The 25031-nt window shown below is 52.3% G+C and overlaps 1 protein-coding gene across 1 annotated transcript; it reads left to right on the top strand.

Annotated features, from left to right (window-relative positions):
* The first annotated feature begins 20721 nt into the window (after positions 1–20721).
* GRIFIN (galectin-related inter-fiber protein) lies at positions 20722–23396 on the top strand. Its single transcript, XM_005228978.2, has 4 exons — positions 20722–20733; positions 22431–22510; positions 22605–22767; positions 23232–23396. Exons 1-4 carry the CDS (start codon positions 20722–20724, stop codon positions 23394–23396), a joined length of 420 nt encoding a protein of 139 aa, XP_005229035.2.
* The last annotated feature ends 1635 nt before the right edge of the window (positions 23397–25031 follow it).

Below are 25031 nucleotides of genomic sequence, written 5' to 3'. Positions count from 1 at the left end.
ATGGATTATTTTTCAAAGGAAATGTTGTTGAAAGGATCTTCTGTTATGTCCTAAAGTGGGAAAACAGTCACAGTGACCGAGGAAGAGCTTGCTCCATGCATGTGCCACGTTGTGGCTGCCCGAGGAGATGGTGACACTCCAGATGCTGCAAGTTTGGGGGGCCACGTGGTGGTTGAGCAGCAGTCGCTTTGATGGAAAAAAGTTCTTGTTTGGTCATTGCATGACCCTAAAAATCAATGCAAAGTAAAGCAGTCACCAACAGAGGAAAAAAATATCCCAAATGCAACCTGCGAGAGATGCATTGCATTTCCCCAGCGCACCACGACGGAGGAATCTTGTGATGAGACAGAGGATATAAATTCAGATGCAGATGCAAATATATGCAGCATTCAAGGGGATTTACATCCCACGTCCCCATCTGAGCCCATTTTCCTGTGAACTTAGGATGAGCTCAGTCCTCTTGAATCTCCGTTCTCAGAGCAGTAGCATGAAAAGAGGCAGCTGGTATGTGTGTTAAACAAGCACAGTGTGAATGACATCCCAGCAATAAAAGGACTCCACTGCTGGCCAAGGTGTTTGGTGGGAACAAAACAACTTCCCAGGCTGATCCCACCGCATTCCCCGAGCCTGCAGAGAGGTGGGGAGCAGCACAGGGAGGCAAGGCTGGACAGAAATGTGTAAGAGCTGGTCTGGAGAGGCAATTGTGCTTTGTAGCAAAGTCTGAGGTTTGGATGTTTGTTTTCAGTCCCGTGTTGGGAAGAAAATAAAACCCAACATTTTTTGCAACACAGACTTGCAGGGAAACAGCTTTTCTCTGGTTGAAAAGGTCAGGTTTGCTTTCCATATCTCCCTCACATCAAAAATGTCCTGCAATCCCTGGAGCTTGGGAGAAAGTTTCCTCTTGCAAAGTTAAGCGAGGGCAGGCCTGCAGGGAGAGCTCATTTCTTTTCCTAGACCAGCTCAAGCCAGCTGGGAGAAACAGGTCGGCTCTGAGCACCCAAGTTCTCTTCAGGTCTGGGGTAAAGGGTCAGGAAATAACCGAAGCCCAAATGCTCACCAGCATGGGGCAGCTGGAGCGTGGCTGGAGACAGGTCAAAGCCAGTGGCATGTTTGGAAAAGCAAATGGTGTATTGGAACAAGATAGCCATGGTCTGGTACAGGGTCCATCTTCAGTCACCACACAGCAGCTTTGGCCAAGCAGACAAGTCCTGCGGCACAGGGTTAGGCACGGGCAGCCCAGGCCATCACACCTGCGATGTCCACTTTGGGGCCATGCCCTAGAGCAAGGGGCAGGAGGAGCTGTCGTCACCAAAGGCTGCATATAGCCCGTGTCGGAGCAGCCCTTGCACTCCTCCCTGGGGTACAGCACCCACAGGAGCCTCACATGCCTCCCAGAGCCAGGGAGCGGTGCGGCATGTGGCACAGGAAATTATACACTGGTGTTGGGAAGTCTTCGGCTCTGCTCCTGTGGTTTCTCTTCATCCCTTTTACTCTTTATAATCCTAAAATCACCACAAAATTTCTGAATCCCCTTCAGGTATGTCTCCTCTCCAACTTTGTGCTACTGTATTCCCATGGCTGATATTTTAGCATCTTCGCTCTAGTAAGGATCCTTCTGCATCAGCATCGTGAGGAGTTTTGGCACCACTGACCAGTATCCCCTTTAACGAGGCATCCAGTGCTGAGCCTGGGAGGACGGTGTATGCGTACAAAGAAAAAATAATTCAAAGAGACAAGACAAAGGGATCTGTTGGATGGGGACCAGTGCATCTGGGGAAACATCTTTGTTTTAGAGGGAGGGAGAAGGAGAAAGAAAGAGGAAAAAGGCATCTGGAGCACGATTGTTCCTTGCCTGCAGGTGTGTGTGTGCAGGAAAGGCAGGGTAGCACTGTGCATTTTTGACATGAAAAGCATTGCAGGCTGGTCACCTTGGGCTGTTCAGTCCATGCTCCCTCCCGGGGTGTTGTGTTCCTGGTGCCTGCGGGCAGTGCGCTCTGTCCTTTTCTCTTTTCCCCACCATCTGCCATGGCAAATTCCCCAGAGCCATGGCATAGAGTTTCAACCCAGGGTAGAAAACAAGAGGGAGAGAAACCCAAACTCACCCTGCAGCAGCACAGGGATGGACAGGACCCAGCTTGTGCCTGGTCCCCATCACAGTGTCATCTGGCCTGTGCTTCATCAGGTGCTTCGGGGACACCCCTGGGTGCCAACGGGTGCTGGGGACTGCTTGTTCCAGGCTGGGGCAGGGGGAGGATGGGGAATGCAGGGCTGTACACAGGGTGGAAACCTCTTTCCTTGTATGGCCGGGCTGCCGGCAGCACAGCCCCACAGTCCCCCCTAACCCCATTGTTTCAAATTACAAAGCTGCCCCCATCCCACTGAGCCACCTCAGATCCAAGGCAAGAGCCGGCAGCTGCTTTGAAATCTAGACTGGAGTGTCTCCAGCAGGCAGTGCTTAAAACAACAGCTGGGCTCCCTCCCCGCAGGAGACAGCACCCCAGCCCCAGGTACCAGGGAGGGGGCTGTGGGCTTGGAGGCCCCCAGGGTAAGAGTAAAGAGCATTCAGACCTGGAGTAGGGCTCCCACAGCCCCCCAGAGAAACCAGCACCATCCTGCATCGTGCCGGGCTGTTACCCATCTCCCTTAAGGGCCCGGAAAAGACCCCAGGTCCTGGTGAGCAGCATGCAGGGATGCTTTTCTGCATCCCCACGCACCCTGGTCCCTTTTGCATGGCCCACGCCAGATGCCATGTGAGACATCTCCTCCAGCATGAGTTCAGCCCATGCCTCCTGAGGAAGCGCAATCACAGGCAAAGGTCTGTCTGGAACAATTACACTTCAGCCAAGCTTATTGCCCTAAACTGGGCTTAAACCCTTTTGTGCCCACCAACACCTCCAGCACACCCTCCCGGGTCTCAGGCCACCCGTCCCTGACCTTGAGACCCTCTGTGGTGGTGGGAGCAGGGAGGGGGGCACTGGGGGCTGCCAGTCCCATGGGCTGATCCAATTCTTCACGCGTTGTTAACTCCCCCTTGGATGGCTGGGGAGGAGAGCACAGGGCCATCGCTGGGACAAACTTGGTCATGCTCGGCCACATTCCTGCCTTCAAAAGGGCCCGGGGTGCCTGGGCCTCAGTGGACAAGGGCCCTGGGAGATCACATTACTGAGGCTTTTGTAGCCTTAACAGCTGTGACAGCATAGCAAAAAACTATTAGTGTGCACGGCTGCGTGTGCAAGAGGGTCGGGGAGACACCATCCCCTCCAGCTCAGCCTGGCATTAATCCCCCTAACAGATTAATGATGCTTAGTGCTTTGAAGAGGAGAAAAAGGAGATGGGAGACTAATTGGGGAGATCAGCGGGACGAAAGCCAGCTAGTACTTCCCCCAAAGCCCCAGCCAGCATTTTGGGAATCAGCTTCTCCCATGGAGAGCTCAAGGCATCCGCATGGAGAGCTCGGCCTGCCCCCAGGCAGCCAGCCAAAACCAGGTGGGTGAAACCTCCTATGAGGCGGCCCACCAGCTAGGATGGGGTGACAGGGACCAACAGTTGTAGCTCAGTCCAGACCTGGAGCCACAGATCTGTGCCTCTTGCTCCTCCGGGGATGCTGAGCTCCCACTGCATGCTCAGCCCTTGCTGGGAGCCGGATTCAGACCTTGGCTGTGCAGCCTTAAGCCCTGGCACGCTTGTGCCTCGTCACTGCGAGCAGCCTGAACAAACGCAGGCTGTTTGCAGAGCAGCAGCAGGAATGCTGGCCCCGAGCCCGGCGGCTCCCGTCCCATCCCCTCCCCACCACCAGCCCACTCCCTCCAACCCCACAGCTCCGGCGGAAGGAAAAAGGCTTTAGGGGGGCTGGTAGGCAAAGAGGAAAGGATTTGTCAGTGCAAACAGATCAGCTGCTGTGTTTGCTCACAAACCTGCTTTGGAAGTGCTTTGGCTGCCCCATGGGATGTACCTGCCCACACCAATAAGGCTGCGGCAGCAGCTGCCCCATCCCTAAAGAGCTGTTACTCATCCTTCTAGCTGCACCAACCTCTTCACCAGTGTGGTCCCTCCTGTTCCATCAGCATCCCACCAAGGTGTCACCTTCCTGCAGTTCCTGATGCCCAGTCAGGCTCTGAAATGGTTGGGAGCTGGTGGTTTCCCAGGGTCTTGGACTGGGATTAGAGAGTGTGCTCGGCTCTCGTTTGAAGGCTGTCAGCAGGGTTCTCCGCCTGCTCGCTTTCATAGCTGCTTCTTCCCCTAATTAGAAACAGGCAGCCACCAATTACCTGCTCTCCCCTCAAACACATGCATGAGAGAGACCTTTCCCCCAGCCCAGCCTTGATCAACCACCACTTTGCAAACACCTGGTGTAAAAAAAAACTCTCCCCCTCTCCAAGGACCCAGCCAAGGGGTTTTTATTTGCATTCACCATCCTGGCCATGATTACTGCTGTGAAGGTTATTGATAATTTCTCCATACTTCCCAATAGCCCTTTACAAAGGGCTGGCACCAGAAGACCAGGCTGAAGACCTTCTAAGCTAAAAAGCACATGCTTCTACATCGTGTGCTCCAGGGCCAGGTTCCCAAGCTGGGATGGCAGCAGAAGGCTCTGGGTCACAGGCAGTTGATGAAGCATCCTTCACAGGAGCATTAGCTGCTCCACATCCCCCCTCCCTTTGCCTGCCCTGCAGCATCTGGACCTTCTCAACCCACTCCCTCTTTCCAAAGGGGTACAAAAGCTCCTAGGACAAATACACCCCCAAGCCTTAAATGTTTTCCCTGCTGCATAGATGGGGTAGATCAGGGCCATTGCAAGCAGGAAAGAAAAACAAACCGGAATCTCTCGGTAAACCAGCAGTCCTGAGAAGAGGAGCCGCCAGCCCTCGGTCCCCGGGGTGGGGGGATTGTTGAGCTCTGGGTGTTGTTTGCTTTGAGCTGGCACAGGTACAGCTGCACCCCCCAAGCTGGATACATAAAGACATCCAAAACCTGCACATAACCTGTCATGCTGCTTAACCCATTTTTCTCTGAACTTGTCCTGCCCCCCGTCCTGGTTTTGGCTGGGATAGAGTTAATTTTCTTCTTAGTAGCTGGTACAGTGCTGTGTTTTGGATCTAGTATGAGAATAATGTTGATAACACACAGATGCTCTGGTTATTGCTAAGTAGTGTTTACTGTAAATCAAGGACCTTTCAAGTTTCCCGTGCACTGCCAGTGAGCAGGTGCCCAAGAAGCTGGGAGGGAACAGAGTCAGGACAGCTGACCCGAACTAGCCAAAGAGATATTCCATACCATAGAATGTTATGCTCAGTATATAAAACTGGGAGAAGAAGAAGGAAGGGGGGACATTTGGAGTGATGGCGTTTGCCTTCCCAAGTCACTGTTACACATGATGGAGCCCGGGGATGGCTGAACACCCGCCTGCCCATGGGAAGTGATGAATGAATTCCTTGGTTCGCTTGTGTGTGTGGCTTTTGCTTTACCTGCCAAACTGTCTTTGTCTCAGCCCATGAGTTTTCTCACCTACCCTTCTGATTGTCTCCCCCATCCCACCGAGGGGGAGTGCGTGAGCAGCTGTGCAGGGCTGAGTTGCGGTTAAACCATGACACCCCACTCAGTGCGTGACTGGCATCGGCCACCCCTCGGCCAAGAAACACCTCCCAGGCAGCTTGGGCCAGGGCTGCCTTCCCTGCTCCTGCCCTTCCTGCTCATCCAGGTGCTCCCCCCTGTGCACAAAGGAGTTCCCAAGCATCTGCAGAGATGACCTGGATGTGCAGGGACACTTATTTACTACCCAACTGACTTCTGCAAACATCACTACACTCCTCATTGCACCATCAGCACCAAAATCCCAGTCCTTCACCCCACTGTGCCTCAGTTCCCCATTCATGCTCCAAGACTGCTGTTCCCAGGGACACAGGGAGAACATTTGTGGACTATCCCTCCCTCCCCTGACGCTCTGGTGCTTTCTTTTTACCTGACTCCCTCCTGTCTCCCCTGCTTGGATATAACTGTGCATCTCTTCCCCACCGAGCTGATAAAAGAGCATCCTGGTGTCCTCCCCCTCCGTCACCCTCTGATGCTCCATCACAGTGAGCCCCTGTTTTGCAGATATAGGAATTAAAGTGACTGGCTATGCTTTCAGGCTCATCTAACGACTTCCAGAGCCTTAATTTAATTTAATTACCATCCCCTTCTTATCTTAATCATCCTGCCTGTGTTTATAAACAAAACACTGACTCCCTGCCCCACGGGCTGCAACCTGAGTGCGGCACCTCCCATCTGCACAACTCGTTACATTCCTCGCTCGGCCCATCTGCCAGATGTCCGCAAGGAAACCCATACAAGCCACGACTGGAAAACCGGCGCAGAAAAGGCACTGCATTAACCGCTCGGCTTTCATCCGCCGGCCCAGATTTTCCTGGAACGCCCTCTTTGCTCCATGCCCAGGGTGAGGTATTTGGGTTGGGGTTGCTCAGCCCATTCCCCGCTCTCCCATTGAGGGTGGTGGTGGTTCCTGAGGCTGCCAGCTCGGTCCTGGCCCCTCGGTCGGGATGTTTATGCCAAGCAGAAGGCTTGACTGGTTGATTTTGGGGAAAACCAGGATGCTGAGCAGCTGGAGGGGTGTCTGCAAATTGCTGCCCTGCAAGTATTCAGCAGAGAGCATGCAATGAAGCATCCCGGGCAGAGCTGGGCTCCTGGGGATGCCCTGCTCCTGCCAGCGAGCAAGATGCCATGGTTGGAGCTTGCACGGTGGCTCTGCAGCCCCAAAATGAGCCCAGAAATGGAAGAAAAGTCACTCCCTGTGCAAACCTGCTTATCCCAGTGATACCAGGGGTCTCTCCTGCCCAGTTTGGAGCATCTTCTTCCTGCAGCACAGATGTGGGGTGAACAACAGCACAGCTGACTCCATCCCTACCTGCGGACCATGAGACCCTGGTTTTGAGGTTCTTTCTATTGCTCCTAAAGGATGTCCATCTTCTGAAAATCTGTCTCTTCCCCGCTAGGTAATCCTGATCCTGGTTCTCTCAGCCATAGTTGAAGAGAGAGATGGAAATCTTCCAGTAAAGCTGACATTTCGTTGATTTTTATCCTTCAAGGGCCCAGATTCTTGCCAGTCTGGACAAACATTGCCGAGATAACCCCGCTGTTACAATAGGTGAGGTGAGCTCCTGCTAACCGAAGAGACTCTTGTAAACATCAGAACAAGGGACTTGGCTCAGTGCAGGCATAAAAACAAACTTTGGCTTTGACTTCAAAAGCCTCAGAGTTTAAAAAGCAGTTATGATGCAACCTCTTTTGTATGCGAGCGGGGATGGTAATGCCGGTTTCTGCAGGAGGGCGGGATGTGCGGGCTGGCCCAGGGGGGCATTTGCAGAAGGCTTTGCAAGCTCAGTGTGGTTCAGTGGCGGCAGGCCCAGGGAAAAGGGCATCCTGCTCCCGATGTTCAGATCCCGCCTCCTCCAATGGGAATGAAGGTGCTGGAGGGCTGCCCAGGCAATGGAGGTCTGGGGAGGAAAGAAAACATCTTGCTCTGCTTTCTCTCTTTACTGCAATATTTGCGTTGCTCCCTGGGCTTTCCTCTGCCCCATCCTCTGGCTAGCTGCAGCGTGGCAGAAGCACAGAGCATCACTCCACCAAGACTTGGTGTAGCTGGGATGAGTGATTAGCTTGAAGCTATGCTGGGAAGAAGTCTCAACCAAAATGTAAAAATCAGCTTTTTCCCCCATCACTTGTATCCAGAGGGCAGGCTGCGTACTTGGCTGCAGTTTCTATCTGTGGGCCCAACATACTTTGAATAATTGGCCCCTTCTTACAGAGAAAGCAACAGTAACTTTGGGCTCCTTTGTTTTTCTGACATGCTGATCTCACAGCACACCCTGGGTTCCAGAAGTTCCTAATTCATTCCCATGGTGCTGGGTCCCAGACAGTCACACAGCCCAGGGCCCAGGGGATGCTGACAGCACAGCCACAGCCAGGCAGAGTCTGACAGCATCTCTTCTGGAGATGTTTTCCTACGCCCTGCAATTTACATAGCAGCCAGGGACGTGTCCTGGTATCTGCTGTCTCAGAAGTAGAAGGCATATTCTGGAAAGGTGCATCCATGAGGTCTGGCCCGTTTGGTTGGGTGAGAGCAAGGAGAAGTTTGAAAAACAAGGTAACATCTTGTACTAAACTGATGGGTGAATCAGGAGGACCAGGCTCCCTGGCAGCACTTTGAAGGTGTTAGGTGCAGCTCCTCTCTGCAGCTCAGGTTGCAGCACTTATTTAGGGGAAGATTGGTTCGGGTCCCTGCAGACAAATCCTTTCCTGTGAACTGCAGCCTCAGCACCGCCCTGTGTCCTTGGATGGACATCACCATCTCCCTGAGCCAACGCAGGTAAAACCACTGGCCCAGGGCAGAGCGCGGCACGGCCAGAGCTCCCACGCCCCTGCAGCACCTCGGGTCACACCAGCTGGGAGCAGACAGGTGGGACCATGAACACCTTAAACCAGATCACATACAACCATCTTCATGTCCAATATTATGTTCCCTAGACATTTATGGGGGCAAATGAGATCAGAAAACCCTCTAATCTGGCCACAGTCTTGTCCTCCGTGCCAGAGCGGGGAGCTGGGGCCGAGCATTCATGGCGAGCTGTCCCCCTCGTGCGGGTCGCTGGCAGGAAGGACACAGGTTTTTCCTATTGTAGCTTAGTCATGGGACTAATAAAGCCTCTTTAATCATTGTTCGTCGCTTGTACGCGCACACGCACACAAAGGCATGCTCAGAGCTGAAGTGCAGAGGGAGTCAGCACCTGGCAAAGTCATTCTTGGCCACTTTAATTAATTTCTAATCTGATGCTAAGAAAAAAAATGAAGTAAAATGCAAACTGCTGCCAAGAGAAGAACTTGGCCCACGTGGGAGGAAAGGCTGCAATGGAGATGTGTGGAGTGGAGAAGGAAACCGAGGCAGAAGAGGGTGCGAATCGCTGTGCACACAAGCAGGATGGCCCAGTAGGGTGCAGTGGGGAGTCCTCACCATGGCGAGGGGGGTCCCGAGGTGTGATATGGGGCCGAGGTGTGGACAAGGTGCAGGGGACACCACATCCCCACGTGCTGCTGCTTCCTGCAAGGGATGGAAATAGATATTTCAATGAAACCCAATTCCTCTGTACAAACTGCAGCGGTTCCTGGAGATCTCTGACATGGACCTTCCCAGATGTGCCTGAGCTGCACTCAAAACTGCCTGAGTTTTACTTAAAACTTGTGTCCAGACTACAAAGTTTAGTGGAAAGCGGAGCCACTCAGACCCCCTGTCCCCCCCGCCCAGATGCAGCATTCCCACCTGTTTATTTCAGACATTCCATCAATGAGGCTGGCTGCAATAAAAGCTTATCAAGCCATAAAACACACCCTCCAAGTGCATATTCGTAGGGCAAGGCTGTGATAAGGGGTTCAAATACAGGAAACAGCAGAGAGACTTCAGCAGCAGAGGCACTTCAGGGAGGTCCGACATAAAGAGGCGGACAACACCCATCCCTGCAGCAGCGTTGCATGGGTCTGTGAGGCATGATGGAGATGGGGCAGGCTCTCTGCCACTCCTGTGCCAGGCGTGGTGTCCCATGGCTGATACGCTTGGATCAGCATCCCTGTTTGAGCATTTGATCCCACAGGGATTCAGTCCTGGGACGCCAGATTGTGTATAGTCGGTGGTGACAGCGGCTGCTGAGCTCGGAACTAAGCGAGGCAAGGAGGTTACCCGAGGCAATCACATCTGGCAGAGTCCAGTAAAACCTCTTCTTTTTCATTTTTAAAAAATTATTGTGGAATAACACATAAAGCTCAGTAAATATTATTCAAATATTTGTGAAGTCAGGGCTGGTGTGCTCATGTCTGGTGGCAACTTCCTTGCGTCCTTTCTCTCAGCTCAGAAAGATCAACCCATGTGAAAGGAAAATATTTCAGTGACATGTTTACTTTTTTCACAGCTTGCCTTCTTGCCTGGATGGGAACACTTAAGGCCATCAGGGTTTAAATCCTGCCAGCCTGCTGCAGGCTAGCAGGTGGAGGTACGCGTGGCAGCATGCAGAAGTCCCTCACCCTGTCTCCCAGATGCTCTTTGCAGAAGTTAAAGATTTCATGGCAGTCAGTGCAAGGGGATGAGGTGTCCCAGTCTCCATTTAAATATTTCTGATGATCTGAGTGTTCATTCTAGCCCAAAGTTGTGCCCCTTATTATCCATCCATTTGATCTTATCCTGCTTTTGTCTGTTACCCTGGGAAACCCTCTCCCATCTCTACCATAATGTTTAGGGCTACCATGATCCATCAGCCAAAACTCTTCAATATATAATGCTAAAATAAGTAACATTCAATAAATAAACTGAGGTTCCCCACCCTGTCTGCATAGGCGATGTTTCCAGTCCCTGAATCACTTCTGGGTCTCTTTTCCTGGGCACTCCCAAAGTGCCACCCTCCTCCTTGGCAAGGGAACACCCGAGCCAGGGACACCCAAGCCAGGGACACCACTTCTCCTGTTCTCACCCAGCTGCCACAGCAAATAAAACCTCTATCCTCGCTCCACCATATCCAAGGACAGCAGCTGGCCTCATGGCTGTGGTGTTGCACCAGGGACACAGTCAGAGTCATTGCAGTACTTTGCAACCACAAATCTGAGGACCCGGGAAGTCTGGAATACCTCTGAAGGACCACAGAAACGTTTTTAGAGGTTGTCCTGCTAAAATAAGGCTAAAACCCATGGGTCTGCCATGGCTTTCACATGCTTTGCTTCCCAAGACAGAGAGGTTGTCCCATCCTATAAATACCACCTTCCCTTTTTGTTCCTAGACTTTTTATGTGGTTGCACTAAAAGAGGCAGTTTGGGCTTGCACCAAACTGAGTGATCTGGTTTATTTTGTAACAGTTGTTTACAAATGTTATCGGAAGGGGGTTATTTTTTTTCACCAAACAGGTAAAACTAGGGAGGCTCAAGAACCCATTTATTTGTGACCTCACTGGAAAGGCGGCTGCATGCCCGTGCTGCCCCAGGGCAGCTGCATCTCCCAGCCCGTAGCCAGCCCCGTTTGCCCTCCCATTGGGTGAGCCATGATGGTTTTGTATCATTGGCATTTATCAATCTATCTAAGCAGAAGTCTCCACTCCAGCTTCATTTGTACCATGGCCAGACGCCAAGTCAAACCACAGAGCCAAGGCTGTTGCATTGACAAGATCATCTTTATCAGCCAAAATCCTAGCCATGTAGAAATGAAGAAGTTAGCAGAGATCTATTTTCATCATTTTCTGGGATTGGCATCAGTTACACTCCTCCTTTAATCAACTACATGTCGCTTTGTATTAAAAGCCATCTCAGTATTTCAGCTGTGATGGATGCCAAGCTGGCAGCCTCCAAATAACCCGAGGGGCCTTGTTGCCCTTTCCCAAATGCTGGCTTCTTTCTAGACCTCCTCCCAGCCTGGATGTAGCAGCAGGTTTTGGGTCTGAGAGACAAAAATGCTCATGCTGCCCTTCACAGCACAGTGCCACATCCCTACATTAAGGTTATGGGCATCAGTGAGCACTGGTGGGACCTCCTCCAGGCAAGGTCCCTGGGGAACAGGACCCAACGGCACATGGTGGTGTGGACAAGGTCTCGTTGGGATTTTTCCAACTCTTTTCCTTTGTGAGTGGGGTGAGGATTTGAACTCAGCCCTTCCCAAGTGCCGCTCTCGAGCATTAATCCAACAGGGTGCCTCCGTTTCCATGACCCTATTTCCACCCTCAGCGTTACACTCCACTCCAGCTCCATGAGCTGTTCCAGATGTTTTGGAAACCCCCTTGCAGTTTGGTAAAAGCTCCAGAAAAAAAAGATAATTTCTCCCAGCAGCCAGATCTAAAGGAGGAGGTGGAGAAGCAGAGGATGTGAAGAGCAGAGCCATGGACGGATAACTTCTCCCCAGGCTACGATCCACATCAAGTACAAAACAGGATTGATGAAGTGCTGAGGCAGGCCAGAGCTACCCCAGATCCCTCCTGGAGATGGAGGCTGAAACTCTTCAGCCCCTCTCCTTTCTCATCCATGGGAGCTTGGCCCTGACTGCAGCAGATGGGCATTTCCCTCTGTGCCTGCTGCCCAGCCCCAAGGGGCTGGAAAATCTCCGTTGGCCGTGGCAGGAGCGGGGAAGATGGATACAGCACGTTCTGGAGTTGCAGCTCTGCCCTCAGGTCCCGAGCACTCTTTGGCTTCTCCTGAGCTGCTACTAAGATGCAGATGGAGCTTCAAGCCTGCTTCCCAGAGCTGCTCCATGAGCAGGAGAATTGGAGTCAAGGTGTGGATGGGGCTGGGTTGAGCCTTTCACGGATTAAACTTTTTGCAGGGCATGTGGCACATACCACCCCCACCCCCATGCCCTTGCTGCCTGTTTATATCCCTTTCTCCTGCTGAAATCTTGCACTAACAAATGCTTCATTTACGAAGCATCCCTCCACCTCCCTGCTGCAATTCTCACACTCTGCTCGGTTCTATCCATAACTACATAGAATCAAATCATGTACAAATCCAGCACCAGAAATAGAGAGGGACTGAATCATCAGTCTGGATTCAGCCTCCACCCAAGTCAGGAGTCACTGGAAGCTGGACTTGCCTCCAGACTTTGTGGCTGGAGCCCATCTGCAACTCTAAAAGCCAAAATGAAAATAAAGAAGAAACCAAATAGCATGGCATCTCCTTGCCTTGACCACAGGCTCCCTGGGGCTGTGACTGTCTTTTTGTTTGTCTCAGGAAGAACAATTTTACTGTCTGCAAATGAGGAGCCAGAGTGGGTCAGGGAGTTTCTCTGCGGGAAGGGGCAGAGAGCAGCACGGCTCCTGGGGGGGAGCTGGGCTTGTTGCTCCTCCAGATCTGGAAGAGCAGGCAGCAGGATGGGCAGCAATAAACACAGCTATAGGGAAAGCAACACTTCCCCTTCTTCATTCCTCACCACTGTGTGCTCCAAAATCTCCCCAAAATATGGTACCATTGGCTAGCACCTCCCTGGCTTCCCCCAGCACAGTCCCAGGCTCCAGAGTGTGACCACAAGGCAGCTATTCCTGGTAGCCAGCTCTGTACAGTGGCTGGGAAAGAGGTGGAGGGGAGCCAGGCAAAGGAGATAGGGATTTGGTTAAAGGCACCTCCCAGCCCCTGGGCAGGTCAGGATGGAGGGTCTGGTAGGGCATTTGGTCCTTTCCATCTGAAACAGGCTCACCCTCACCCTGGGGCATAAGGAGTTGCGATTTAGTAACTTGAACTCATGTCTCTCGGTTTGAGCTATCCTGGTCACATCAGGAAACAAACGCATTTGGTTCCCTAAATGGGAGGAGGATTTTTGTCATCATCGTCATTTTTCTAGTTTCGATCTTTGTCAGCAGCCCTTCCTCTTCCTCCCTGCTCTCTGAAATAGCAGAAAGCTGCATCCTCCTCCCCAGCTGCCTCTTGCAGGTTACTGCAACACCCAGCACTTCTCCGCAGCCACCAGCCCTGCACAGCAAAGGTCAGAGCCCACGTGGAGAGGACCAAGTCTCCAAGTTCAGGGGCTGCTGACTTGGTGGCCTGAGAAAAAGATGTATGGGGTCTTGCTTGGCACTGGTACCCTTTGGATGTGTGCTGGGCTCTGCCATGCTGAAAATTCCCTTCCCACTGTGCACTTCCCACGTGTCATTCCACCTTCTGCCGGAGGCTGGGATGGGAAGTGGACCCTATGTCCCCTCTGTAAACAGCACAGCCCCTTCATGCCACTGAGGCAGCAGGGCAGATGACAGCCTGGTGGCTTCAGTGCAACGGGACCAAGAGAAGAAAGCAGCGGTGGTGCAAGGAGTGGGTCAAATGCTCAAAGACAGATGAAGGATGTGCTCTGGACCCCAGAGCTGCAAGCCTCTTGGTTTCTAAACCCTTTTCTTTGACCAAACCCAAAGTTCCTCCCCCACAAATACCTCTAAACCCCCTCTGAGCTCCCTGGAGTGGAGCCCCCAGCAGGGCTACAGCACATGGGATGCCCGTGTCTGGTCACTCCCTGAACCACAGAGATCCCCCAAACCTCACAGGTCACCTCCCTCCTTCCCCCCAGCTCCAGGCTTCCCTCTCCTCTGCATCTTCTCCAAACCCACCTGCAGGCACACGACTGCGGCTCCAGCCCACACGCTGCTCACTGGGGGAGGAATCCAGGCTTTGATACAGGGAGCGTGGCCCGCCTGTGCTGTGCTCAGGCCTGTTGCCATGCGGTCTCCCTGGCCAAGGACCTGGCACGAAGCTCGCAGGGGAGAGCATCAGCACGAGATGGTCGTGCTGCTACTTGTGCACACAGCCGAGCACAGGAGCGCAGCATGCCAAGCTGCAGCCCCTCTAGTGATGTGCCTCCTCCCCTCCTCCCCTTGTGTTTTGGGGCAGTAAATCATTCCACACTGATTAAGAGCTGCTCAGACTGAGGAAACCTGGCCCTTGGAGATGAACCTTACCTGGGAAGCCTCTGGGAAACACTTCTGAATTGGCAAGAGCTAGCAGTGAGCTGCGGGGGAAAGGAGGGGGCTTCAGCAATGCTGATGATATTCCCCAGGAACCAGGGATTCAACTAAAACTGAGCAGGGAGAGTCCACATGTATCCCCCCTCCTCCTGAGGATCTGTCATTGCTTTAGCTCTGAGCCAGGGACCACCATGGAAGGACACACACTACACCCACACGCTGACTCCAAGGAGCATGGCGAGGCCCAGCGCCAGCTCTCCTCCTTCCCCATTAATCACTGGGAAGAAGGAGACAGATGTCTCCCTGGGGAGTTTGGAAGGTATCACCAAGGAGCAGGATAAATCAGGTCCCTGCATACACAACGGAGCAATTATTTATGCACGATCATATATTGGCTGTAGGAACCCCAGGCAATAAACAACAGCTTGTGCCAGGTCATGTTTACCTTCTGCCTGCGCCTTGCAGCTCTGCGCCTTGCAGCTCTGCGCAGGAGCGATGGGTGAGGACCAGCACTAGTCATGCACCAAACCCAGCACCCCTTTCCAGCTGGAGTCACTGGGGAGGGCAACAGGACCTGCTGTGACATCGTTTTACAGTCTTCTCCGCAGGGAACTGAGCAGGAAACGATGAAGCCATGGTACACAAAACCTGGCTGGGTAAGGATGCAGCAGGTATGAGCCCTGACCGGCCGGGATGTGCTGGTGGCAGCGATGTTTGTGTTGCAGCACGTGTAGCTGCCCTGGGCCAAGGAAGTAGGGGTAACACAACCCGAGCTCAACCGCTTCTCTCCCTTGTGCCTTTCACCTCTGGAGGACCCTGGCTCGGTTTCTGGCTGGAGCCGGGCCACCCCCCTGCCGGGCGCAGCAGCAAGGTGGCAGCCAGCAGCGCCTGGTGGGATGTCCATATAAGAGCAAACTTGAGCTCCGTATCATAAACGAACCCCTCCTCTGTCATTTACCCATCTGACCCAGCGGTGCAGGCTGATAATGCTGGTTTCCTTTTAAGTGGAGGCCAGTCATAAATAAAATAAACCAGGCGTGCTTTGTGTTTCCACTGCCTTGCCTTTCATCCCCGCTCCTCAAAGCCGTGCGAAAGGGAAGTCCTGAGCGGCAAGCAGGAGCTATGCCGGGGACAGCGGCGGCTCCAGGCTTGGCCTCAGCTGCACTTGTGCTGGTTCATGGCCCTGGTGTGGGCTGGGATCACCTTCCCCTTTTACCAGCGTGGGGGAAGAGTGCAACAAGAGGCAGAGATTTTCCTTGCAATGATTCACATTCATGGCACTGCCTGGGACTGAACCAGACTGCTTTTCTCACCAGCCAACAAGCATAAGAGTAGAATTTCAGCTGCCCAGATGGATGCTGGGGGGGAGAGGACGTGCCCTCCCATTCCCCAGCACCAGTGCCTAACTGGGAGTGTGATGGGACATGCTAACAAACAGCCAAAGAATGGAAAATCTGACAAACACAAGGCCCCCAGATGCCACCAGCGCTGAGGCCATTCCCAGTGGCTCTGTAGCGGAGCTGCACGTGAAGCTCAGTCAGCACCAGGCAGCGTGTGCTGGGGGGATGTTAGCTTCTCTGTGTTTCTCTTGCCACCTTACAGGGTGTGATGTTTTCTTTCCTTGCTCTCCTACAAGCTGCCTTGGGATGTTTAGGCTGAGCATGTGCAAGGGGCTGTTGAGAGAGACTGGAGTCTCCTTAAAGCAGGTATGGGAGGTGTGGGCTGCAGAGCTGACCCCCTCCCAGAGCAGCAGCGGGTGTTGCATCAGGCTTTTCTAGAGTTAGACCCATGTGTGATTTTTCTTATGATTATCATTTGTCTCAGGGATTTGCCTGGAGTCTCCAGCCCTCTTCTGGCTGGTCACGTAAAGCACAGCAGGGTGAGATTGCAGAAATATAGATACCACAGCCTTTTGCACCAAGGTGTAACTCAAAAGGATTGTATCCATAAATATATATTTTTTTTTCTCTCCAGCACTAGGTCTGGAGGAGAATTCGCACCATCCAGCCCTGGCATGGCACCGAGATAGCTGGTCTCTGGGTGCTGCTTGTAGACAGCAGCATTGCAAAGACATCCCAGGAGCAGGGAACTAACGCGGAGCTGTAGGTCTGGGGGAAAGGGAATGGGGCTGAGCTGGCAAAACAACATGCCAAACCCCTCCTGAGGTAACACGCTCCCGAGGCGGCACGGCTGGAGCAGAGGGCTGAGCCCTGATTGCATGGGGGAGTTTCAGGAATTCCCTGGACAAACTGAAATGGCTGCGGAGGAGGTATAAATACTGCCAAACGGCAGATAAGCAAGTCTGGAGAAGCCTTGCACAGAAGTGTGTGCTGGGGAAATCACAGCCCCTGATATGGGCTGGTGGGGGAAGGCTCCAGGAGATCCCTTTGGATTTGGGGCAACCCAGACTCACCCTCTGGGAAGGAGCTGAGCCTGCCTGGAGCACACAGCCAGCAGGCAATGCCCAGGAGGCTCTGCCTGCACCCCAGCCACTGTTTCATGGTGGTGGTGGTAGTGGGGCATTCCGCAAAGCTATTGTCCGAAAACAAAGAACATGAGATTTTAGGAAAGCCAGTGAGTTGCTCTGGCTCCAGAGACAAAGAAAAGGCCCAAGCCCCTGGGCTGCAGGAGGGATTCATGGTGCTGTCCCCAGACAGGTGATGGCTGGTGGCTGCACCGGGATGTTCAAAGCAAGAAAAAACAAGGGACTTTGCAACAGCACCGTTTGCAGCCTCACTGTTGTGTCCAGCCTGGCTGGTGGTTAGAGCCCATCACTAAAAATACATAATTTCTTAGCTTAATCTTAAATTATTCCATAAAGCTGCATGTCTGGAGGCCCCTGGACTAGTCCCAGGAGAGTTAGCTGAGGCTGATTCCAAAGGACCCCGGCTCTGGCTGCATCTCTGTGACCACAGCCACTCTGCTACGGCCAGTAGGTACCAAAGCAGCTTTGTAGATGTGAGTCCACTGGCTGCAGGTGGCTGTGGGCCAGGAGCACTGGGCTGGGTTATTTGCATTGGTGTATGTAAGGAATGTGGGTTGATTTGTGATCCCAGGTCTCAGGTAGGCACATATTGCTGAGGTTATATGAGCAATATGAGGCAGGCATGGGCACAGCCAGGTCTGTGTGCTGATGTTCCTGGCTGGCAGAATAAGGCAGATACAGGACAACACATACCAGTATGTGTAGATTATGTACACCTGGGGTGATACCTAAGGCACCCTTCACATCAGGGCTTGACTGAGTTAACCATGGGATGGATGCCTCCTTCCTACAAGAGCTCGTAGTAAAACATGAGCAGGTGTCAGATACAGGAGCATCATGCAGTGGGCGAACTGCAGAGCCAGGCAGTGCAACAAGGAGAGAGTCGATGTATGGTGTGTAGAGGCGAGTACTGTGTTCAGGTCCTGAAAATCCAAGCCGTGTGTTTGGAGACCTCTAGAGACTAATGGAAATCATCACGCATCCAGAAATGCACCTGGTGTAGCACAGGGGAGCCTTGCATGAAAACTTCTGTGGGAAGTGCAGTGCCGAGCTCCTCGCTGAGGGCTTCTGCCACTTTGTGAGCAGCAGGAAAAAGACTTTGGGATGAACAACCAAGAGCAGGACATGGAAAAGAACGGTTTAAGCAAAGGTGCAAACTCTGATGGTTGTATGACCACGTGGCTGGCAAATGCATAAGCAGGTCTGCTAACGCATCCCCTGCAGTTAACCAAGCCATCAGTTTATCACCTCCTTTCCTGCACTAGACTCCCTCCACCTCAGACCATATCAGTCTTTTCTGTATCCCGATGGCACACGAGTGTGTCTGGGTTTTTTGCAATTTGTCACCAAAGAGAGGAAAATTATGGCACTAAGAGCTGACCACCCAATGTTACCTCCAAAACCTGAGATTTTAAACGTATTTCCAATCCCTTCCTCCTTGCTAAACAGACAGGTGCTCGGATGGCTGCTGAGCAGTGGCACAACAGGCAGAAGGCAAATAAAGGTTCACCTGTAAAACCAGTTGGTATTTGGGCACCATTTAGTGGTGAAATACATGTGTTTGCATCTTTCCTCACCAACCTTTCTTGCTCTTGCTGAAATACAAACAGGAAGCAAAGCCTTGAATTTTGGGAAGCGCTGAGCATCTCAGAAGTTGCTGTCCCCAAAACTGGAGCAATATAATTCTCTTTCCTTCCATGAGAGCTTTCCCATCTCTCCAAACCTGCCTTCCCTGCCTTTTTGTGCTCTCCCCCAGGGCAGCCCTGTAGCTCCCAGTGCTGCTTGGCCTGAGGCAGCTTTTTGCAGCAGGGGAGTGAATTCCATGCCTGTTGCTGGTGATGGCACCAGCAGAGGCTGCGGTGGGAACTGGAATGAGACTCAGTGTGGCCAGGACATCACCCTGCCTGGACAGGCTGTGTGCACAGATTCACACTGGTTTCACTAGACAAAATAAAAGTCCACAGCAGCTTCTCTAGAGGTCGTGACTCACGCCGGTTTCTGCACTGTGTGGGTGGGAAGCAGCCCCTTGGCACAGAAAGGAGCCAGTACTTGTGCCACTGCAGCTTGCTGGGCTAAGTCCTCTGCTATCCCACTGCACCCTGACCTGCCCTGCGGTGCCCAAACTTTCCCCTGTGCACTGATTTCATTAGCATAATTATGACAAACTTGTCACAATTAGCTAGCTTGTAGATCATCCCTTTCCTACATGCTGTCTAGTTTTGTTCACTGCCATGGTGGGTATCTCAAAAGCAGCCCCTTCTCCCCGCAGACCTGGCTGGCGGGAGAAGCAAGCAGGGAGGGATAATTTGGGGGTTGAAAACACAACTTTGGGATCAGGCCATAAGTAGGGGAGACATGCAGCTGGGCAGATTGAAGAGTCAGTGTCCAACATCCTACAGCAGCCCAAGGAAGGATGGGTGGGATGTCCCTGGCCCTGCCAGCACCACCTCAGCATCTCTGCCGCTGGCTCACGGCTCCCTTGCACGTCCCAATGCTGCCATCTGTAGCAAGAGCTCCGCGCCGGTGCTCCCCGGCACAGCACCTGGAGAGCCTGAAGCTGAGCAGGGAGACCATGGCACAGCTCAGCTTCACAAGGTTCAGTTTTGTAGGAGTCCAAACAGGCAAATCTCAGCCTGGGACTTGGCTTTTTCAGCCCCAAGAGAGGCTGTTGGCTTCTATGTCTGTTGGATTGCATTTTTAATCATCTGCCAAGGCCACCAGAGCCTGGGATAGTAGCTCTCGTTCTGCTTATCTGCTGGAAATAAAATAAACATATTAAATAACATCAGCACGGCAGCCCATAGGAGTTAAAACCAAGGAGGTTTTAACCGCGAAAGCCATGGATTCCTGTAGGACCAGCTGGGGAGCACTGCAGCCTCCCATGCATGCAGGGATGGGGCCAGCATCTGTTTTTAATGCATTTACCCTGTGAAGGCGGGGAGGGGGGGGGGGGGATGTGCAGCCATCCCCCCCTTCCCTGGCTCAGCTTCACCCAGCTGTATGTTAGCACATGCTGACTGTCAGGATGAAACCCCCCATTGCTGAAATTCATTTCATTGCTGCTCATTTCTTGGTGCCTTTCCATGACAGGAAATATCAGACAAAGGCTCCCTTGCCCTGCTCCCAAATCCCTGTATTGTCCCCAGCAGGGAAGGGAAATGTGGAGCCGGGGTGTGCTGAGCTTAGCACAGCAGCATCCCGCCAGCCCTGGCACACCGTGAGGTGGAAAAGCGGCTGTGACAGAGCTGGCATCAGCTTGTTTGGGGCCAGGCTGTGACCCAGAAAGAGTGAACAAAAAAAGAAAACAGGGAGAAAAAGAAATGTCTGGTGGTTGGGGTGGGGTGAAGCTCAGCACCTGTGGGAGCCACCATTTCTCCTCTGCCACCTCCCTTCTCTCTGGACCTTGCAGTGGATGTGGCTCCTGGTGTCTCCCCCAACTTTGGGAGTCCCCATCCTTCCTTCAGGCATGAAACACACCTGCCCCCCCTGTACCACAGCCTGAACGCTTGTCCACCCCGTACGTCACAGCTCAGGACTGCCTTTGTCCGGGCAGCAGCGGGGCAGGATTAGCCCCGCACGCATGAGCAGGCTGACCCCGCCGGGAGGGCAGCGGGATTTGCTGGTCCCCATCTCCCGGCCATGCCTGAGCCCACTCTGAAAGGGAGCCCGCAGCCCGCTGCTGATGCTAATCCCCGCGCGTGGGCTCCTGGCCGGCGGCCTCTATATAGACCCCGCTGCCAGCACCTGGGGGGGTCTGCGGCGCGGGGGCAGGCGAGCAGGATGGCACTGCGGGTAAGCGCTGTGGGTGAGCACCGTGGGCAAGCACTGTTCCAGGCTCCGGCACTGTGGTAAGCACTTGTGCCAGGCTCCAGCACCATGGGTAAGCACTGTGCCAGGCTTCGGCACCACGGGTAAGCACTGTGCCAGGCTCCGGCACTGCAGGTAAGCACTGTGCCAGGCTCCAGCACTGCAGGTAAGCACTGTGCCAGGCTCTGGCACTGCCTGCCCTGCCTGAGGGGAGACAGCACAGGCTCAGGTTGGGGATAAAGGACATCGGTACAGATAAGGGCAAGAAAGGTAGAAATCCTGAAAGACCTGGGATGCTATTTGCAGTGCTGCCCCTCTATTTCAGCCCAGTCCAGACTATTGCAAAACCATGAGCTTCCCAGTTTTGATAAAGGGCAATAGGAGAGATCCTTCATCTCGGTTACACCAGGGCTGGGCTGGGGTAATGTTGCCCTGATGGCAGCACTTGTGGCTTAGAGGGTTTAAGCTGAGACCAAAATACAGGCGATGCTTTAGCAGAGGAGCCCTGTGCTTTGCCGTCCATCTCCACCGGGACAGCCGGCAGCAGAGGGAACTGCCGTTTCCTGTGTACGTGGTGTGTTGTTGCTGGGGTGGCTCTAATGATGACAAGCAAAGAGTCAAGGCAAGATGAGCCTGGGTGCTGCCATCGCCATTTGCTGTTTGAAACCAGAAAGTCAGCTCCATCAGATCTCTGCGTTTCACAGAAGCGAATGCTCATGTGGTCAGAGCCTTCAAATGACCCTGCGTGGGTTCCCAAAGCTGCCCTCCAAAAGCAGCCAGGCATGAGGGCATGAGGCTGGCCATCGTCATGTCTCAGCTCTGGCCCAAAAACACACATAACCCAAAAATGCATTGGAAAAATAGGAAATCATGGCAAAGAAATAAACAGGGGAGTGAAAGTCCTGATCTGTAGGGAGGGAGAGGCAGGCATGCAGCTGGCAGTGGAGATGCTAAGGCTGGAGAGATTTTTCCCAGCGTGAGCAGTAAGTTTGGGAGAGGGGGATGTTCAGAAATGCAAGATCATTAGAGTGCTAAAAAAAGGGGGGGGGGGGGGCGTAAAATGGCAAGCACTTCCTATTAAAATGAGTTATTTAATAAAACTATGAATTATTCAAAAAGGAACATTTTCCAGCTCATTTTATGCAAGTTTAACCTTGGAGAGGGGGGAGTGGGTGGAAGGGTGGAACGAGGGATCAGGCAGAAGCTCATGAGAAGTCACCCATGCCGCACTGGGTGAGGATGGGCTGGGTGCCATATTATGCACATTCTTTGATCAGCCCTTGTCTTTCACACCCTGCTTCAAAGCAACACAAAGTTTCTGCTTCAGATTTTGTATTGCCCAGGTGGGGAGAGGAGCAGGGTGTCTTTGTGTCCTGCTGACAATGAGGGCACTCAGGTTCTTCTTTAATTTTTGCTATCTGATCCCCCCCAGCTCTTATAAAAGACCCTGGGGACAGCAAACCCCACCTCACCAACTGGATATTGTCACAATTTCATTTTTTATCAATTTAGAGACCTTGAACTTATTTAGGAGTGAGAAAAAGGCAGGGGCAGAGAGTGTGCCTGCGTGGGAAAGGAGTGGGGGAAGGACAGAGTGAGAAAGATGGAGAAGTGTAAGGAATGAGCAGGGCTGTGCACCTCTCCCATCTTGCCATGTTTCACCGTCACCTCCTCGTTGGCAGTTTGAGGCCCTGTACCCAGAGGGGATGTGTCCTGGCTGGAGCGTCGTGGTCAAGGGCGAGACCAGTTCCAGTACAAGCATGTAAGGACACACTCTGCTCACAGCTCTCCTGGCTTGTGAGAGCCAACAGCGTCGCTCCACGGCTCTCTACCAATTCTTTGTCTCATTGTCTTAGGTTTGAAATTAATTTGCTCTGTGATCCTGGAGACCAAATTGCTCTCCACTTTAACCCTCGTTTCTCCAGCTCCAGAATCATCTGCAACTCCTTCCTTGCCAACCACTGGGGGAAGGAAGAGGTTAATAGCACCTTCCCCTTCGAAGCAAAGGAGCCATTCCAGGTAACCCTGTGTCACCCCACAGGTGTCCTTGGGTGGGCCAGGAGTGACCCTGCCGATATTGGGGTCTTCCTCATGGATCTAGCCCTGCTTTTCCACGAGCACCATACTCAGCAACATCCCCTCTGGCTCTGTCTCCTTGTTAGCACTTCTGTTGTATCCTGATTTGCTGCTGATTTACACCCAACTCTGATACAGACATGCAGAGCTCCAGCAATAATTTGTGGATGCTGCATTTGTTTACAGTTTAGGCTTTACATTATCACCAGTTTCTGCTATATGAAGAGCTCAATTTTTCCCTCCTTTTGCCCAAAATGGGGGCGAGCAGTGCGCTTGTCAGCTCTGGCAGGATTTAAAGTGGGTTGTAGGTCCATGTGCCAAGATCTGGGCACTCACTGACAGGATGGCAGCAAGGTCTGGTAAGGATGTGTGGCCACATGGTGACCATAACACAGTTTCTCTTTCAGGTTGAAATCTACTCTGACCAGGACTATTTCCACATTTTCATCGATGAAAACAAAATCTTGCAGTACAAGCATCGACAGAAGCAGCTTTCATCCATCACCAAGCTGCAGATTCTCAATGATATTGAGATTTCTTCAGTGGAAATCACCAAACGAGGCCTCTACTAGAGTTTGGAGTTGGAGCAGTCTCACAGACCATACCCCCTTGAGCTCCTGATGTAGCCAGGGACCATCTCCTCCCCTTCTCCACTCAACATGTGCCATCACTGGCAAGGGAGCTAGCTGCGCCTGTGTTGATAGTGGAAGTGATGGCCATTCCCACTGCACACCATCGAGCACCCAGCCATGTTCCTAACTGTATCCCAGATCATCAAAGATCTTCTGCCCCTACACCTTTGGGTGGATGATGGCCTCTGTAGTTCTTATCATTGTCGTTGGACAGCCTGAGAGACTGCTGCAGCACGTAGAAGTCTGCCCTGCGTCATCTGGACACCTGAACGTTACCTTAAAAACTGTGTTTGCCCAAGAGTATGGGGTGAATTAACCCCAGTCCTCAGCTGGCCATGTGGCACAGGATTTAATGGACGTGCATGTTAGGGATGGAAAGGGACGATTCTTTCCAGGAGCTGGGTAAAAGTGCTACCACGATTGCCAATAAAATCAAACAAGGAAATCCCTGCTGATATGTCACTGGGCAGATCAATCAAGTTACTGATTCCCTGCAAATCTCCAGGCATGAACAAGGGCTGGTGACTGGGCAGGAGGACACAGGCTGAGGGTTGCTTGGTTTTGGCACTGGGAAAATACTGCCTTTTTGCTTTGAGGGCTAACACAAAATGAAAGTCCCTTGTAGACAGATGAGGGTGGTAAGAGTCAACTCACAAGATATTTCCAGAGGTTCCTATCACCAGTTGAGAGATGTTTGCTCAGCCTGTATCCTCGGAACTCCAGGCTCCTTAGATAGACTAAGGGTGATGTAGTAGGTCAGAAAAGGGTAAAAGCTTGCAGGCACATAAAAGCATGTGGTCCCTTCATCATGCACCAGAAATGCAGCTGGACTTCAAACAAAAGGATTAGAGTAAATCAGGGTCTAGAAATTATGATAAGTTTGGAATGAACAAATTGCCATTACTCCTGTTTCTTGTTTTCTTTTCTCCTCCTTTTTAGTTGTCTTTCAAAACAGTCCACTTGTCCCTTCCACCCTCTTCTCTTTTCCACACTCCTCCTTGGAGCACAGCATTTCTCTGACTCCTTGACCGGGCCACAGCAGGCTAAAAGATATTATTTTTACTTTGTTTTAATTACACGCGTCATAAGAAGCATAATGTCACAGTGTTAAATCTGAACAGGAACTCGCTCCAAAAATGCAATTACAGCTGCCCAAATCACTCCTTTGTTCTTCAGACATAAGACAGACCACATTCCTGATGCAAAAAGCAAAGACAATCCCGCCTTGCCAGTCCTTTCCATCAAGGAGAAATCACTTGGTAAGAACTCAGCCCTGATCCGTCCTTGCCTTCGGGTGAGATCTCTGAAGGTCAGGGCTTTGCTCCAGCCTCTTCTCAATGCTCCAGTTGGCCATTCCCAACTCTTCTCCCTATTTATAGTTTCAAGGGCTTATGAGGAAGAGGTGACTGTGGAGCCAACCACAACACATGATGCCACAAAGTTGACATTTATGAGTCTGTTAAAAAGTTTATAATTTTCTTCCAGACTATAAAGAACACTAACAGGAAACCATCCTGTTCTTGTGGCAAAGAGCACAATGGGAACACAAAATGGTCGCAAACGGTACCTCCTCTC

The sequence above is a fragment of the Falco peregrinus genome, chromosome 5, assembly GCF_023634155.1.
Source record: "Falco peregrinus isolate bFalPer1 chromosome 5, bFalPer1.pri, whole genome shotgun sequence".
NCBI lineage: Eukaryota > Metazoa > Chordata > Aves > Falconiformes > Falconidae > Falco > Falco peregrinus.
Note: the sequence above shows the minus strand (reverse complement) of the source record. Positions and strands in the feature narration are given on the sequence as shown.